Source organism: Desmodus rotundus, chromosome 5 (genome assembly GCF_022682495.2).
Source record: "Desmodus rotundus isolate HL8 chromosome 5, HLdesRot8A.1, whole genome shotgun sequence".
In the NCBI taxonomy this organism is placed as follows: Eukaryota; Metazoa; Chordata; class Mammalia; order Chiroptera; family Phyllostomidae; genus Desmodus; species Desmodus rotundus.
The window spans coordinates 64,166,815-64,184,213 of NC_071391.1; the positions used below are offsets into that span (position 1 = coordinate 64,166,815).

General features: G+C 38.0%; 2 protein-coding genes and 8 non-coding genes across 21 annotated transcripts in view; 1 reads left to right on the top strand and 9 right to left on the bottom strand.

Moving 5' to 3' along the window:
* CEP295 (centrosomal protein 295) overlaps positions 1-5,211 on the top strand; it is a 45,787-nt gene extending 40,576 nt beyond the window's left edge. For 4 of the 7 annotated variants that reach the window (XM_053924876.1, XM_053924879.1, XM_053924877.1 and 1 more), the window contains 7 exons: positions 177-357; positions 1,017-1,678; positions 3,201-3,332; positions 4,251-4,347; positions 4,482-4,646; positions 4,729-4,828; positions 4,909-5,211. In XM_053924876.1, coding sequence (XP_053780851.1) covers positions 177-357; positions 1,017-1,678; positions 3,201-3,332; positions 4,251-4,347; positions 4,482-4,646; positions 4,729-4,828; positions 4,909-5,053 — 1,482 coding nt within the window. In that variant the 3' untranslated portion in view covers positions 5,054-5,211. Of the gene's footprint in view, positions 1-176; positions 358-1,016; positions 1,679-3,200; positions 3,333-4,250; positions 4,348-4,481; positions 4,647-4,728; positions 4,829-4,908 lie in introns of those variants that run through there. The other 3 variants (XM_053924878.1, XM_024579002.3, XM_071221476.1) reach the window with 2 other exon arrangements.
* A 126-nt stretch (positions 5,212-5,337) lies between these two features.
* Positions 5,338-5,464, bottom strand: LOC112321599 (small nucleolar RNA SNORA25). The gene has a single exon (XR_002976556.1). It is a non-coding gene; the product is annotated as a small nucleolar RNA SNORA25 (small nucleolar RNA).
* Positions 5,465-5,757: 293 nt separating this feature from the next.
* On the bottom strand, positions 5,758-5,877 carry LOC112321591 (small nucleolar RNA SNORA32). The gene has a single exon (XR_002976548.2). It is a non-coding gene; the product is annotated as a small nucleolar RNA SNORA32 (small nucleolar RNA).
* Positions 5,878-6,198: 321 nt separating this feature from the next.
* Positions 6,199-6,270, bottom strand: LOC112321597 (small nucleolar RNA Z40). Its single transcript, XR_002976554.1, has one exon. It is a non-coding gene; the product is annotated as a small nucleolar RNA Z40 (small nucleolar RNA).
* A 184-nt stretch (positions 6,271-6,454) lies between these two features.
* On the bottom strand, positions 6,455-17,373 carry TAF1D (TATA-box binding protein associated factor, RNA polymerase I subunit D). 6 transcript variants are annotated; one of them, XM_053924883.2, is made up of 9 exons: positions 17,302-17,373; positions 15,484-15,637; positions 14,295-14,670; positions 10,861-11,036; positions 10,508-10,565; positions 9,990-10,159; positions 7,780-7,814; positions 6,874-6,923; positions 6,455-6,497 (listed from the first exon to the last, which is right to left on the bottom strand). In XM_053924883.2, exons 2-6 carry the CDS (start codon positions 15,540-15,542, stop codon positions 9,998-10,000), a joined length of 831 nt encoding a protein of 276 aa, XP_053780858.1. In that variant the 5' UTR covers positions 15,543-15,637; positions 17,302-17,373; the 3' UTR covers positions 6,455-6,497; positions 6,874-6,923; positions 7,780-7,814; positions 9,990-9,997. The 6 variants fall into 6 exon arrangements, with proteins under 6 accessions (XP_053780858.1, XP_045042692.2, XP_024434776.1 ...); XM_045186757.3 differs by lacking the exon at positions 6,455-6,497 and adding an exon at positions 7,998-8,046; XM_024579008.4 differs by lacking the exons at positions 6,455-6,497; positions 9,990-10,159 and adding exons at positions 7,998-8,046; positions 9,112-9,146 and having other exon boundaries at positions 6,876-6,923.
* LOC112321600 (small nucleolar RNA SNORA1) lies at positions 6,602-6,737 on the bottom strand. Its single transcript, XR_002976557.2, has one exon. It is a non-coding gene; the product is annotated as a small nucleolar RNA SNORA1 (small nucleolar RNA).
* Positions 6,979-7,116, bottom strand: LOC112321598 (small nucleolar RNA SNORA8). Its single transcript, XR_002976555.1, has one exon. It is a non-coding gene; the product is annotated as a small nucleolar RNA SNORA8 (small nucleolar RNA).
* LOC112321596 (small nucleolar RNA SNORD5) lies at positions 7,885-7,956 on the bottom strand. The gene has a single exon (XR_002976553.1). It is a non-coding gene; the product is annotated as a small nucleolar RNA SNORD5 (small nucleolar RNA).
* LOC112321592 (small nucleolar RNA SNORA18) lies at positions 8,094-8,224 on the bottom strand. The gene has a single exon (XR_002976549.1). It is a non-coding gene; the product is annotated as a small nucleolar RNA SNORA18 (small nucleolar RNA).
* LOC112321595 (small nucleolar RNA SNORA40) lies at positions 9,314-9,440 on the bottom strand. The gene has a single exon (XR_002976552.1). It is a non-coding gene; the product is annotated as a small nucleolar RNA SNORA40 (small nucleolar RNA).
* Positions 17,374-17,399: the final 26 nt, after the last annotated feature.

The following is a 17,399-nucleotide window of genomic DNA, read 5'->3' on the forward strand; positions in this document are numbered from 1 at the left end:
AATAATCTTTTAAAAAGTTTTTTATATTGATTGAAATGGAAGAAGTAGGTTGAATAAGCCAATCATTAGTGTGATAGTGAAGTGGCAAAGAAGAGTAATATCAAAGGAACAGGATTACTAACTCAACCTGCAACACGCAGTCAGCATTTCAGCAATTCCCCATTGTTCTCCATCAGAGCTCAGATGCTTCATGTGAAAGCCGTGGTGCAACTGTATCCTCCAGAAGCACGGTTTCTTTTACAGCACTGAGGAGGACCAGCCTGCATTCTCCTCTCAACGTAAGCCTGAATCAGCAACCTGGCCCTAATTCGCCTCACACTGCAGCTGAAAGTTTTGGCACAGAAAAAATTATTGATGGTATGTATGATTAAGTTAGAAAAAGTTATAGCCCAATACTTTTTTCTTGATTGCTTATATTCATTTTTCTTAGAAATTTTGCTTAGCAGTTTCTGGTTTGTCTCCATTCCTGTCCTCACCGCTGCTCCCAGTGTTACAAGTTCTGTTTGTGTATTCATTTAAATAACACAGGTAATAATGTACGCTCACTATGCAATTTTCACAGACGTGAACTTGATAAAATAAAAACGTGCTGCCTCTTGCTCAACTTCCCAACCTCGGCCCTTAAGAGTCAATAGTTTAAGTACCCTTCTAAAACCTCTTGTATAAATTTTATAAATACATAAATATACACACACACGAGATACACTTGCACAGTTTAACCGAAGTCTTTTGGTTGTTGTAACAAAATCAGTATCTGGTTATAGTACGAGGAAAATGTTCTACTGCCTAATAGCCATTGTTTTTATTAAATAATATTAGGAGACAATACATATGTAAGCAGAATTATTTAAAATCACTGTGACCGTCCTTTCCCTTTCTATTCATGTTTATATATATCACCTTTCCTAAAATTATAGGAACTAACCTTTGCAATTTACTCAAGATATTAGGGACTGTATCTGTATCCAAGTTTTGTAACATGATGATTAACTGATTTCTTAAACTTCTTATTGCAGGATCTGAACAATCTTTTCAACAGCTTCTGCCAGAATTTTCTTCACAAGAAGGGAGCCAGCATGCTGATCTACCAAGTATATTTGGCATTGAAGCAAGAGGTTCTTCCCAAGACATGGAAAATCAGAACTACTCCTCTGAACCAACTGACATGTTACAAAATAAAGGAAAAAATGTTCATTTCCAGCTCTCTGTAGGAAATTTGCAAAGTTCGGTCTTCAGTTCATCTGCTGAGGCTAATGAATTTCATCAGTTAAGCTTACAACACATCACTCCATTTCGTTCTACTTACAGTGAGTGCTCAGTGAATGACCAGTTAGAAGGCAGAAAAGAAAGCCTGGGCTTTGAAGAATTATCACAAAGAGGGGTTGATAAAGTGTCACAAAGTCAAGGACTCACTAAGGAGGATAAAAACGAGACCTGTGGAATTTTAAATGTAAATCCACATGTACAAGAAATTGACTCACAATTATGTGTAAGAACAGTAGAAATGGGAACTTCGGTTCAGATACCATATTCATTAACTGTTCAGAATGAAAAATATTTTGATAACTCAACTAAAGCAGCAACTCCACAAATCATACCAAACCTATCTCAGCCATCGCAATCAGAGCTCTTTTTCAGTTCTGGATCATTTCCACTACAGAACTCTGTTCCAGTCTGGGTGAGTGAAATCTATATTGTGTAAATAGCATTTAGACTGGTTTTCCAGAAAAACTTTTTTAAACTAGTATTTGTTTTTATTTTGTTAAGATTACTGGTCAGAAACACATATAAACAAACATACATCTAAACACATATATAGTTATGTATGCATGTTGTGAATTTAAGAGTCATTCTTATAGAGTAAATAAAATGCAGTTTCCAAACCAGCGAGAATAAGAGGACTTATTAAAATATAGAAAATATTTTCAATTCAGAGGCAGAAAAGGAGGACAAAATAATATCCAAAAACAACAAAAATAAGCAGAGAATATAAAAAGTCCAAATCCTGGAGGACTTTTGAAACAAATTTCAAGAGCAACAAGCAAGCTACTTGTTAATAAATAAACCTAACCAAAATAGTCTCAATGTTCAAAGATCTCCAAATTTGGAGATCTCTCAACTTTACAAAAGATTTTCCTCCCAATTTTCACATCCCTTGTCAGCTCCCCTGAGGAATGGTGGCCAGCCTGCGCCTCAGCGCTGTCAGTGTTCCACCTCGCTGCCCTGCATTGAGCTAATCCAGCTATTTTCAACCTTTGTCCTCTCATGGCACACACCCCCTAATGACTGAAATTCTGTTGGCACACCAAAAAATACATTTTTGCTGATCTGACCAAAAAAAAAAAAAAAGTGTAACTTTGATTCATTCACACTGATGGCTGTTGTCATTTTTTTATCTGATGATCTAAAGGAAAAGAAGTCAGTGCCCAACTCAATGGTCAGGTATTGCATTTAAAAATTCTTGGGACATACCAGTGTGCCACGGCTCTCCAGTTGACAGTCGCTACGTACTCTCATTTGGTTTCAACTCATTACCTGAATACAGTATTGTCCTTCCACATATTGTTATAATAGAAACTGAAAATAAGGGCAGCATTTAGATCACAGATTGGGCTTTTGTATATTTTTGTAAATTTTTGTTCAATGTTTAAAAGATGGTATTCCCCTTAAAAATTTAGTCTGGCAGCAGTGGCCCACATTTGACTGCAGCCCTTTAGATAGGCTGCGTCCTCTGGTTCTCCAGTCCCCCATTAACCTCCATGTAGCCGCCTCGCCCTGCAATCCTTTGTCTGTAATCCTTACAGAAGGTATTTTCCACCATTGACCACATTTCACCCACACCAAGTCCTCCCCAGTATTTCTTAAAGTGGAGGTGCGCTGCCATGTTGTTCTTCCTCCTCCATAATGTACATTTTCACATCTTGAATGTTTAAGGCTACTCGTTTTGTTTCTTGCATGTCTTTTTAAGATTTTAGTTTTAGAGGGGAAGGATAGAAGAGGGAGAGAAATCGATGTGTGGTTCCCTCTTGCACGCTCCCTACTGGGGACCTGGCCCACAGCCCAAGCCTGCGTCCGACTGGGAAATTGAACCAGAACCCTTTGGTTCACAGGCCAGCACTCAGGCAGTCCACTGAGCCACAACAGCCAGGGCTAAGGCTATTATTTTTGGACACGGTTTCCTTTTTAATTTTACTGCACAGGAGACAGAGTCTGGCCATGGTATAATGGAAGAACCAGAACTTACGTTAGTAAGCACCAGTGACATCAGTATTGCTGAAATGGATTTTGCAAATCTAACCCTAGAAGAAAAGAATGAGGCAGAAAGCTTACAGGTAAATATCATACCTCAATATAAGTACACCTCATTTATACAGTAACCCACAGGAGAGAATTGGGAAACAGAAAAGGATTCTGGTTTTTCACTTTTATTTCTCCATGTTATTTCCATTCTAATAAATCATTTGCAAACTAATTTCCTCCCCCATATTTTGGTGTAGTACAAGTGCAATAAACTATACAAAGTGAACAGAAGAGGCTTAATGTGCTTACAGCAGAAACTGACAGGAAATGGAAAGGCATCTCAACCCCTCAATAAGTTTCATAGTATGTGATTTGCCTAAATGTACGTACACGTAATTTGAGCCAAAAGTGGTGCCACATGCCAGGGAGCAACATTTCAAATGCTGCTCCTACATACATTTCTGATGCTATAGGTTTCAGATCTGAGTTGGAAAAAACTCTTGCCTTCCTTTCCCCAGTGAAAGCTACTTGGTTCCAAAGTAATGAGGCAGAACAGTGGTCCAGCAGTTAAGGGAACCCAGATCTGAGGCGGATAGAGTTGTATTTATAGTTAAGTGCCACTGCTTTTATAAGTTTATTTTGAAAATGTGTTTCAAGTTCTACTGACTGGCACGCAATTTCATTAACTTAGTAAATGCTCCAGGTTAATAAGTTTGATTATATGCAAGCCTTGATTGTACGTGTCCTAATGCTAAATCAGAATGGACTTCACCTCTTTAAGATATTTACAGGTAATCAGGTGAAGAAAAACCAAAAGCTTTTATCTAGGGTAAGATGGGAAAGTAGCCTTGGGTGGAACACTAGTAAATTTTATTGAAGACTTTCCCCTTGCCAAAAAATTCAATCCTAAAGCTGCTGGACCAGGTTTTGGCCGTAGTGTCTTAGAACCTTTGCTGTGCATTGATTGAGGCCCAAGTGGTAAATTTCACCAATGACTCTCTTGCAATTAGGTGAGTGAATTTCTGCCCCTTGTACCGGAAATAGAAAACTCAGGTTATTCAGCTGCATCAGAGCGTTCTGTGGAGAAAGCAACTGCAGCATCTTCAGGTATGCCTGCAGCACCCAGGGCCAGTGGGAATCCCCTCCTCAAGTTCTCAGTCTCCAGTCTTGCTGGTGCTGGCCTATGAAGTCCAATGAGGTGAAATAGCTTCAGGGCTTTTTTTTTTTTTTTTTTTTAACAGAAACCCTTCCGAAGTTTACACCTGCACCAGAAAGCTTACAAGAAGCATTTATAAAAAGGAAAAAATCATTTATAGAGAGATCCTGCCAGAGACAGAAAGAAATAAGGAATAAAAGACAAGTGTCTAAAAATTCTGAAAGCCAAGTAATCAAGGGGAATCCTACAGGTATGTTCTCAACACATTTGTATCCATTTTCAGAAAGGGAATCTTGTTTGCCCAGCAAATTACTTGCTCTCTCTCTGCTCAGGTTCATCTGTGAGTCACCTAAAGGGTGTGAATAAAGTTAGAGTGTCATTTCCTGAGGACAGAAAGACTGCACAAGCTCTCTTGCAGCAAAGGGCTCTAAGGTATATGTGTGTGCGTATATACAAATAATAATGCACATTTCTGAAGTATCTGTCTTTAATTCCATATAAATGTCTTACAGATTATACAATCAGTTACCCGAAGTAAAACAGCAAAAGGAAGAAAAGGCAAAGCAAGATGCTTATGCCCAAAACAGAGCAAGGGCAAAAGAATTTCATAAGGTGAGCAGTTGGCAGTGGTTTTTCATCTCAAAGGTATACAACTGAAACTGCTAAATTTTATTTTTATTCCCTCCACAGAAAACACTAGAGAAACTTCGAGCCAAAAATACATGCTGACTTTTTGTGCGAAAAGTGTAAAGAATTTTTATTATCTGTAACATAGGTACAATTATTTAAAGTTTAATAAATTTTTATTTAAGGAATTTCACATGTTCTGAGTTCTTGGTTCCTCTGAGTTTTGAGTCTTAATTCCTAAAAAAGAGTAGGCAGTAGTTAAAAATTTGGGGAACATTTATTCCCACATCACCAATCATTGATGAGTGGCTTAATTTTATATCTCCACAAGAAAACATAGCACTATTAAGTGTCTATTACATCCTATGGAGAACTTCAATCTTAGGTCACAGCGTTAAGAGCTCCTGGTTTTGGTCACATAAGCTCTCTTTGAAATGACCTATAAATTATCCTTTTCTAACATGTGCATACCTTTTCTGTTCAATCCAGGCACTTGCCATGACAGTTGGTCCTATATAACAGGGAATAGAGATGATCATGGGATGACAAACTATTTGGTCACTAAGCACCCTAGAAGGATTAACTAGACAAAGGTCATCTGGAAGACTCCAGAAATCTCAGACAGCTATTATTATAAAATCTCACTGATTACCAAGGGCTATTACAAAAGTACATGCAGGTTGTGTTGTATTTATAGAACAGTGCCGACCTAGGCAATGAAAATAAGGTTAATAAAATGTTCCCAATAGGCTGAATGCTAGCAATATAGCAGAAAAAAACCTAGTGGGAAAATGTTTTGTGGTCATGTCCACGGCAAATGAGAAACTACATTCTAAAAGCCTTGGTAATGACCGTTACACTCCGACAAGTAATTTAGTATGTAACATAAAAAGACGAGTAACTTGCCAGAATTCTTTTAGTTGAGCTTCTCTGATCTCCACTTGCATATGGACATACTTCACAAACTCCCCACCTGGAGAAAAAATTTTAAGTTCATGCTGGGCTAAATTTTTTGAAATGGGGTTGATCAGGATCCAAACTCTTCTGAAAACCAGTTCCCAACTAGCGTGTACCGAATATTCTAGGCTTAAAGTTGCAAATTGGAATAAGCATCTTAGGGAACTTCTACCGTAGCACTTTTAAGCTGTAAAATATGGCATATATCTGAGGCAGGTGGATGTTCAGATGGCTATTTTCATTCAGCCCATTCAGAGCAGTTGAACATTTTCCCCATCATCACAACATCAGTGGAAACACAAGGTTGCCTTTCAGACACTATCTTTTTTGTGGTGACAATAAACCACAAGGATGGGTAGGCTACTTTAAGCATTAAATAAAGGCCAAGGACCTTAATGCTTAAGTTTTAATAAAGGGAGTTTATGTCTCTTACAAACTAGAAGGGAATTTGAAGGAAATTAAAATCTTACCTGTAATCCTTGGGGCCCAATTTCCTCAAGCAATTTACTTTAGGGCCCTACAAGTTAAATAGTAAGAAGTACAGTGTTATTTTAGCAGGTGATGTAAGATATACTGTAAAGTTTTTATTACATCCAGTTTTTACTCACTGAGCCTAACAGAAAATGTTACAGGTCTCATTGTCACCACTGCAATAACGTACTGTGATGGAAGCAAAACCTGTGTCTCAATGTAGCCACATTAACAATTTCCAGACACATGTACAAAAACAGTGCCCATTTTCATCTAGAATGAGGCTTCATAAGAGTTTCTCTCAATCTGATACATACACCATGCAAAAGGCTTCTACATCTGTATAGAAGTTTCTGCTGACACATGCTATCAATGAAGGGAAGACGCTCCTAGAATTAACAAATAAAAATCAAAAGCCTTACACAGTTAGGGTCAGAGTAGATGGATCTGCCTGGTTTCTCAATATCAGATCCTAGAAAAAGAGAAGCGTTAGTTCCTATTGAAGGTATGTGAAGAAACTACAGCAATACTGTATCAGTAAAAATACCAGGTTTAACATGCACAGAGCCAAGAAAACCAACGATGCCAGATACTGAATTTATATCGCACTGTCCTTTGAACACCCAGCAGGAATAAACTGCTAAATGCAGATACCATGCAGTGCAATTGTGACCAAACTATTACAAACACCTCTAAATCTAGTTGTGGAAAAAGTCCCAATTCCTACTCATCATTTCAGCGAGGGAACCACATTACTGCGTTTAAATTATAAACCTAGTCACCATTATCTTTATCACGTCTCTTTGTACTAGAAATAAAGATCAGTTATTCACACTGTCTTATTAAGGGGAATTCCTCTGCTATTTTAACATATCCAAGTCTACATGTTATTAGGCTGAACAATATGGAACTGTCAGTGCAAAAAGAGGACATTTTTATTTGGTAGCCCTAGAAATGAGGTCTTTTCATTTTTTCCAATAAAAAATGCATATTTTCTGCATATAAATATAATTACAGCAAATATTTTCACCAAGATTCTGACAATTCTGCTTTATACCTAAACCACTGTTAGTCCCCACAGAAATGGAATGCTGTGCACAGGTCCTTGAATAACATCCTTCTGTTCAGTGTTGTTATCCAGTTGAGATGCCATAGGAACTTAGCTTGTTTACAACAATTAGCCTGTGGTCAAACTGCCTTCTTTATACATCATTTGGCTTTAAGTAACAGAACCTATCCACAGGGTTAAGTGAGGACTTGCTCTACTGACAATGCATTTTCTCACAATTTTGAATCCTTAATAAATAGAAATTAAATGTTCCACTTACCTCTAAACATGAGTAAGTTCGTATCATATTCAGTCCTACAAATAAACCACCAAATAAAAGTTTGACAAGTGTGTGATTAAAAACTAAAACTATACAGTTATATTCAGCTGTCAGAATTACATTTTAGTTCATGTCTGTATCATTCAGCAGTTGAACAGTTAAATTCATCATCTGAACTGCAGTGGTACCTGAAGTTTACTTTGTCACCAAAAACTTACCTAAGTTATCACTACCTAGAACAGACAGATCTTCGAGATATACAAAAACCTAAGATAAAAGAATTAGGTTGTTAGGATCTTTCATAATTTTAGCAGCAATGTCTTGCAGTTCCTTCCCACAGATCTAACACATAGTTCTGTGAATAAAGGAAGCAACATATTTACTCTATGAGGCGTTTCCAACGATGTAGGTCTACGGAAAAAGCCCCATCGGGATAGACCTCAACCATTATTTACACATTTTAAAAGATATGACAAATCTAAGACTCTACAGGAAGACAATTACTAGAACTGATATGCTCCAGTCATTTCAAGTTCAAAACTGTATAAAAATAGTTAAACACCTTCCCATTCACAAATAAAATTTAACTGTATTAAGTTTCAGGAAATCATACCATAAAATCAATCACATGAGGATTTCAACAATGGAGTTTAGAAGAATATATACACTGATCAAAAAAAGGTGCAAAATGCCAAGTAGCTATTACAGATAATCCATAACCCAAAGGAAAAATATCCGTGTATAAAAAATAGAAGTCTTGATTTTCATGAACTTTGATACTGCAATGTTTTACCTATGAAATTCCCAGATTACACAGCAAAAAAATTTAACTGAATTTTTGCCTCAAAATTGAGTACCTATCTAAAATATCTCCTTAGCTACTTGATATTAAGTATAAAAAAATACAGAAAAAATATTAATGTGGCTATATTTATGTTCTTACCATTTGAGAACTTTACACCATTGAAACTTAACAAATGTATCCTTGTGTAGTCATTGCTAACATTAAAGTACTAAACCAACCTCATTTTAGATCATGCATTAATTAAAAATGTTATAGGCGTAAAGTAGAAATACCCAAAATTCTGATTATTGCTATAGCCCAACTAACAGTTTGGGGACCCTTTCCTGTAAGTAAAGTGAAGCCAGCACAATGACACTATTAAATAGTATTCCCTAAGATTCATCTTATGAAATCATGTCATAAATAGAAATGGAAAGCTGGCAAAAAGTCTCTCAGTGATGAAATTTCCTATGAAGGTTTATATTATCTGACAATGTGCTACAATTCAACAAATCTGATCAAAAACTCACCTAATGAATAAAACATACCTTTAAGTCCAAAAGTTGTGTTTTCAACATAAAGCCTAACAAACAAAAAAAGCCATCTGTTTCATATCAACATTAAAACTGGAATACTAAATCAGTATAGTTGAGGTTTCCCTTATTTCCTATGCTTTTTAATTATCAAATCTACAGTCCTGGAACCAGGATTTTTTATCAATGACCCATCATTTTAATCTGCTTTAGGTATCATGTTCCTTCTTCTATGTATCAAAACTCATACCAAACAATGAGTTCTGGGTTGCAAAAGAGGATTTATTTTCTGCACCTGTATGTAGTCTTTGCCCACAAATTAAGCAAAAACAAACACAAGTGCTGTTATAAAATGTGGTTTATATAGCAGCATAAGTGGTGACGAAAGATGATGGGAGTGAAAACATTCTAGGCTGTTAAGGGGGAATTAAATTCTTATCAGTACTAACATGACACTGAAGGTCACTTTTTTCTGAATGAAACTACAGCAGGCGGTTTCAGATATAGTAAGGAAGGGTAACGGGTTGTCACTTATTAATGATTATTGTAACTAAGACTTTTTTTAGGACTACAATCTCTCTCCTTTGATTCAATGCTCAAATGATACCTTTAAGCTCTTTTGCCCTGAAATAAAAAAGTATAGGCAAAAATAGTAGGACCCTTTTTTGTTATTTTGTAAGAGATTATTTCTGCTCTGAAAACCTCAATTTTCTGTACAGACATCATTTCACTTTTAAAATGTTTTCTAATAATTACTTCTTATTCTTTAGCAGTTTCTTTTACAAACTTGTTTACAAGATCTTTTTATTTTCCCCTTAGAAATTTTATTACTGGGCTGGCATATATACATCATCTTTTACTTTCTGTAGTTTCTTTTTCTCTAGTCTCTTTACCTTGACATTCATATTCCTATCTCCTTTTCAGGCTGTTCTGTCTTCTGTCCAATGTTTTTGTACTTTGATACTCTCTTTTTAGACAAAGCAGCTTCTCCAGTATATTCTTGTTCTAAATACACATTCATCTTCTTTGGTAATTCAGAACTTATTATGAAGTAATTATTCTCCTGCATAAGAGATGTCAATATTAAGCAGTAACTAAAACTTCATTGCTTTAGTAATTACACAAAACTTAACTCTACCAGGTGATTTCAACCTGGACTACAGCTAGATGTTAAAAATTCAATCCTGCTTTTATTCTCATTCGATATCCACATATAAAACTTAATAGTATTGAAAAGTCCATGTCACACTCGACTATCCCCCAAATATGTATTTCTTTATTCTCAACACCAAATATATTGAAGCCTCTCAAAAATTAAATACAGACTCTAAGACAATACCTACTGGATAAAATTACTCCTGTACCAACTACTGCCCTCCAAAAAATGAAATGGGATAAAAATGTCACTTACCACCACTTTGATATCACATTCATCATGTTCAAGGTTTGTTTCCACCTCATCCTCTCCCCTGTAATATTAAATATATCACCACTCAGATCACTAAGTCTAAAACCCAATCAGCACTACATGGCCATGACCTACAGCTGCACAGCAATTCCAGTCAAGGAGATAAATCACACTGCTACGTGTAACACTCAGAATTGGCTCTCACGGGCCAAGATCACAGCTCAACGGCAGTATCCCAGATGGCCTACTGTATCTTTGCTCCCACCACAAATCAACAGCATATGGATAAATTAACATTAAAACTAGAAACATTTAATGTGTTAAACTATGACCAAAATTTGACGTGATTAACTTACACTGGGTCTTCAATAGGAGAGAGAGATCCATCATCATCCAAGTATTTATATCTACGACTATCAAGGTCATCTTTTTCTAACTCTTCACCAACATTCATCTGTTTCAAGGATTCCTTGAGGTGGTATTCATACTTCAGTTTTTCAAGGTAGTTGAAAAATCCTCTTGCCACTGCTTGCTATATATCAGAAAAATTATTAAGCCATGGCCTTACAAAATAAAAATTTCCTCCATCCCTCAGCAGATGCTTATGTTCCAAACTGGCAAGGATCCCCTTGCCAAGAAAGAACTTGATTTAACTACTTTCCCACATGCAGCTCACATGTAATAAGTATCAAATGCTGGTTGTAAAAAAACGTTACTACTACCTCGCAAGTTATGAAAGTTAGTGAATTTGGTAGAAAACCAAGCACAAATATTGTGTTTTGAGGGCATTAAATAAATGATGATTATAATAATGACCTTAAAACAGATTAACTAGTATTAATCCCCTCAAATAAATCAGATTCTAAATCAAGGATTAAATATTAACAGCGCAAACATTAACTCAATATAGACTTCCAGTCAGGATGGCAACATAGGTAAACATGGCTCGCCTCCTCGCACATCAAAATTACAACTAAACTATAGAACCACCATTATTCAGAACTGTCAGATCAAGCTGAATGGAAGTCTGACAACTACTGAATTAAAGAAACCACCTCCATCCAGACTGGTGGGAGGAGCACAGACGTGGACCGGGCTGGTCCTATACATCCATGTGTGGTGGATAAAAATTTAGGAGGGATATCTCAGGAGTGAGGAGTCCCAGCCTTACACCAGGTCCCCAGCCCAGGGTTCCAGTGCCAGGAATATTAAGCCTCTGTAACTTATGGCTGCGAAAACTAGTGGGGACTGAGCTGGAAGACACTGCTGGAGTTCCAAGCAGTTCCTCTTTAAGAACCCACATGGGGACTTCTTACACTCCGAGCTCCAGCACCAGGGTAGCAGATTGAAAGGCGGCAGTGGCATACAGGGAGGAACTGAAGTGTTTGGCATCCAGGCAAAAGCTGGGAGACAGTTTTCTCCCACACAGAAAGGCAGGCACAGGCTACTGTACCTTTTGTGAACCCTCCCACAGAGCCAGAACTAGCAGGTGGGTGCCATTATCTGAACTCCCTCAACTTGGCTAACACTGTCTGCCTCACCCTGGATAGCCTGATACGGGTTTCACCCAACTCAGGGGCCCACCCAAGCTGTTAACAGTGACTCCTCCATATGATTGGCTGATTTTGGCTTATGCTTCACATCTTAAGTAACAGCCAGCCTTGTTGAGCCCCCAGGACCTCCCCCACTCCTCTTGCCAAGTGGCCCAGCACTACCAGCAGCTAGCCTAAATTCACAGATCGGCTTCTCCTGGGAATCTCCAAGAACAGCATAGGTAGCAGCCATCTCAGACTGCTTTATACCTCATGCTGGGTGGCCCTGGGCAAAACAGGTGGAGGCTGACCCTGGCCTACACCACCTGGGAAACCAGAGCCTGTGCACTGAGTGGCCAGCTACAGATTACACTGTAGCACCACCACCCTGCCCCTGCACAGCTGATCCTCCATAGAGGGCAGAGGTTGGTGGTCATGGATCACAGCCAGTTCTTGCAGCTGACTGGCCTGCGTAAATCCCTCCCATTGACCTGCCAACTGTATTCCAGGCTCCCTCAACTACAAGAGGAGGGTGTACTAAGCCCACACGAAGGGCACAATTCAAGTACCAAGCTTGGGTGATGGGAGACTGTGCCACTGGACCCTACAGGACACCTACATTAGGCCATGCTACCAGGGAGTCATAGCAACTCTACCTAATACATAGAAACAAACACAACAAGGTTGCCAAAATGAGGTGACAAAGAAATATGGCTCAAATGAAAGAACAGCTCAAAACTCCAAAAAAGAATTAACAAAATGGAGATAAGCAATCTATCAGATGCAGAGTTCAAAACACTGGTTATAAGGATGCTCAAGGAACTTACTGAGGACCTCTGTAGCATAGAAAAGATCCAGTCCACAACAAGGGATACAATAATTGAAATACGGAATAATTTACAGGTGACAAATCGAGTGGATGAGGGCTGAGAATCGAATTAATGATTTGGAACATAAGAAAGAAAGAAAAAAACAACCAGACCACGGGAAAAAGAATCCAAAATAACAAGTACAGGGTAAGCAGCCCCTGGGACAACTTCAAGAGGTCCAACATTTGCATCATGGGGGTGCCAGAAGAGAAAGAACAGGAAATTGAAAGTCTTTTTTGAAAAAAAAAGTTTTCTAAACTACTTTTGAAAAGTCTTTTTGAAAAAATAAAAGAAAACTTTCTTCATTTGGGTAAGGAAATTAAGTCAGGCAAGCCCAGGACGCACAGAGTCCCAAGATGACACAAAGAGGACCATTTCGAGAAACATCAGAATTAAAATGCCAAAGGTTAAAGAGAGAGAATCCTAAAAGCAGCAAAAGAAAAGCAGTTAGTTACCTACAGGATAACTCCCATAAGACTGTCAGTTGACTTCTCAAAAGAAACTTTGCAGGATAGAAGGGATTGGCAAGAAATATCCAAAGAACCAAAAAACGACAGGCCTACAACCAAGACTGCTCTACTAAGCAAAGCTCTCATTTGGAATTGAAGGGCAGAGACCTTCCCAGACAAGAAAAACGAAAGGAGTTCAATCATCACCAAACCATTATTATATGAAATATTAAAGGGACTTGTTTAAGAAAAATAAGATCAAAACCATGGACAGTAAAATGGCAGTGAATAATATCAACAATTGAATCTAAAAAAGAAACTAAGCAAACAAGAGACGAGCATTCTGATGGCTGCCGGATGGGAGGTGACTGTGGGGGAATGGATGAAGGTGAGGGGAAAAGAAATACAGTATAGAAAATGTAAGTAGCAAAGACATGAACGATGACGTGGGGATTGCTTGAGGGAGTCATGCTGTGTAGAAGGGGACAAAGTGGCAAAAATTAGGACAACTATAATAGTATAATCAATTAAAAATAACTCAAATACCTCAGAGTATAGTACTGGTCACTTTACCAGGCAATTAATTGTGTCAGAAATAGAATATTCAATCTCTAAGAAATGAAATCTACTGAAGTCATTGAACATGAAAGGAGTTGTGGGTTTGATCTATGTTACAACTGGGAATCTCTTTTGAGTTTTAGGGATGATGTTAAAAACCTGATAGGATGAAATCAAGGGATTTTATATTAAGTAGCCTTGGAGCACTTCAAAAACAGGTATAGTCACTGAATATACCAGTGAAGATTTCAGCCAGTAGCCCAAGAGAAGTATGAGCAGAAAGACTGGGTGGTTTTTAACTGCGTCAGGTACACCTAAATTCTACGTGACCAACAAACCATTTCAGGCACTTTAGCTATGGTACCCACATGTACTGACTCACCTCAAATGTTAAAATTTTCCTCCAAGGTAATGGTTTTCTTCCATTCTCTGACTCTAAAAATGGGAACTGGGGTCTGTTATCTTTAAATTGTTTCTTATTTATTTGTGACCTAGTCCTTTTCCTTCCTTCTGGTCTTCCCCTTGGTCTTCCTGTTGGCTTGTATTTCCTCTTTCTACGTTTCTTTTTCTTGAATCTTTCAAAAATAGCTTTCAAAGTCAATGGTCTTGGTTCTAAAGATGAGTCACTGGATGAATCTCTTGCTTGAACACTTTCAAGTGAACTAACACATTTTTTAACAGGATTTCTTTGCCTCCGTTCAGGTGAGTAAGGACCACATTGAGTTTTAAATAAGCTGCTACCAGAGGAAGAGTTATCACTAGAAAAAAAAAAAAGAGGGGGAAAATTAATTGTTTCCCTCTTTATGTAACTGAATGCCTATTACCAGTAGTGTATTTTTCTTCCACAGACCAAAACAGAAAAACATGCTGATGATTAACTTTTAAATTGATGGGCTTAGTATGAGCCAACTAGTTAGTTCTGACCTGGTCACTCTACCTAAAATGGTCCAAAATGCCACAGCACTTACCAAACACCTGAGAGAAATACAAGTCCCACACAGGCAGTCTTGTTCACTGCTAGAGGTGCCTCTAACTAAAACAAAGCCTCCTCTAAATAAAACAAGAGATGCGTAATAGACAGATATTTGATGTGAATATACTAGAAACTCTGGTTTGATATATGAGTGAAGGTCAATGGATGAGGTAAGGAGACATCTCCATCACACACCTAAGCCAGCATTCTTGATGAAGTGCAATAATCAGACTAAGCTGGATGTTAAAGAATCCATACTTATATCCCTTTTGTTATAAAATTAGGGTGATTTAGTCAACCTGAGACACCAAGTTGGCCCAGAGAAAATATTTTGGTTTCCCTGGGTTAAAGAATGTGCCCCCCTGTTACGTCTACGAGTAGATAAACTTTGAAGGTCTATGTGAAGCAGGTTTTTCTTTCCTAATCTTTGGAAATTACCTTTACCACCACTCATTATCTACAATGACTTATGTTTTCCCGGTAATTCAAACACAGTAAACATTACCTTCGAATCAAGTGTTTTCTAGTAAAAATCTGATGGTTGCTATTGATGGTAAAAAAAAAAAAAAAAAAAAAAAAAAAAAGGCAAAGCACTCACCTTTGAATTTCATTTTCCATAGCTGAATCCGATGCTGTTATACAGTCCAGAGAATCCATTGTTGATAGGTATTCCGAGTCCCTCTTAAAACTTACCCGTCACTTGTTCTTTGCTTTCACCAAATTTCTGACAACAGACAACATATGTAGTTTTCCTAAACAAATAATTGTCAGCAGAAACAGCTAGTATCCAAGCAATGCAAAAGATGATGTAGAAGTTATGCCATTACATATAAATTAAGGCACAATCACTTACAAAACCTTTAATATTTTCATGTAGGAACCATGTATATCAGAACTCTAAAAATCTAGAAATTTTACTGACAAGTTCTATCTTTCAGTTGTGCTTCTAAAGCTATCCAGTGGAACAAGATACTACCATAAAAGTAGTATCATTCCCCCCAAAATATCAAACTTTTACATGACAGCAAAAAATGGTATCATTTAAAATATTTTATCATTAGCCATAGTAATGTGCAATTACAACTATTAATGTACCATTTTGCAAAAGCAGAGGGACCTCCTAGAAAAATTTTACATCCCAAGCCAGAAGGTTGAGTCAGTATACCAGGGAAAATAACCATTATTTACTATCTCAGCCCAACAAGCCATTTTTAAATTCCTGGTGTAGGATTTTCATTTATGGCCTTTTCCCATTCATACTATGATTCAACAAAATCACTGTGAAACCTCTTTCTTGGCATATTTCTTTGCCATTACGGATATTAATTTAAATTTTCTGAATTCTCAAACTTCAATGAAAAGCTATCAGACTACAACAATGATGCCCTTTGGCTTCCTTTTAAAACTCCTTAAATATTTTACAACAATTTGGGCAAAATTTATAATAAAGATGACATCTTAATTTAAAACACTACCTCCCTTATAGAGGATGTCGTCATCCTTCCATTTTTGTATTGTTTATAGAGTTTATACTTTAGAAGGACCAATGAATACAGGAATCTTACAATTTAACAGCAAAATATTTCAAATAAGAGAAAATCAATAAAGTCACACAGATCTTACATTTTCAAAATGTCCAATGGACTCGCGTGGTAACTTCCTGGTTTTAGTGTAGTTTTTTTAAGGCAAAAATCAAACTACGTCATAAAATGCTCAGAAACGAAATTCAAAATTGGGTTAAACGACAGTGGTGGTGATTTGAGGTTAGTTAAAAATATGTATTATTAGGACATTATCAGAATTGTAGTTAACTCAAAAATCACTTTTTACTTAACTCAGAAAGCATTCCGATTTAAGTACCCCTTCCTATTCGAGATTCTGCGAGGCCACGTGGCCAGGTAACATTTTACCAGCGCTATACCTCTCCGACCGCTCATCACGTGACCTTGGGGCGACTGTGTGCAGAAAGCGCCCAACCTCAGGCAGAGAAAATGGCCTAATTGTTAACCTCACACTGAATTAACTCAGAACACTTGTACTGCTCTGTTAACACTTACAACCCAGACACACTAGATCTCGCCCACGCTATAACCGTTTTACGTGTGGGTCGCAATCCAACGCTAGGCCCGAAGCCCACGGCAACCGCGAGCCCTCCACCCTCAGGGCCTGATTTCATCGGCTCGAAGCTCCCGCCACGCGGGGGTCCGGAAAAGAATTAGAAGCGCAACCCCTCCCACACCCATCAGGCCTGGGTGGCCTTGTCCTCTCCCTTACTCACCCACGTGGAAGACTTGCACCAACCTACGCAGGCTCAGTACCGGCCTCAGCTGCATGCCCGCCGCCTGCAACCCAAACCTCCCAGGTCTTCACCCAGCGATCGCCCGCCCTCAGCAGTCCAAGACGAAACACCGCTTACCTCGCCAGCCGCGCGGAAGAAAAGGGACAGAGCCAGCCGCGCGACCCAGCTAATAGTAGAGCCAAAATCTCGCGATAACAACTTAGCTCGGGAAAGAA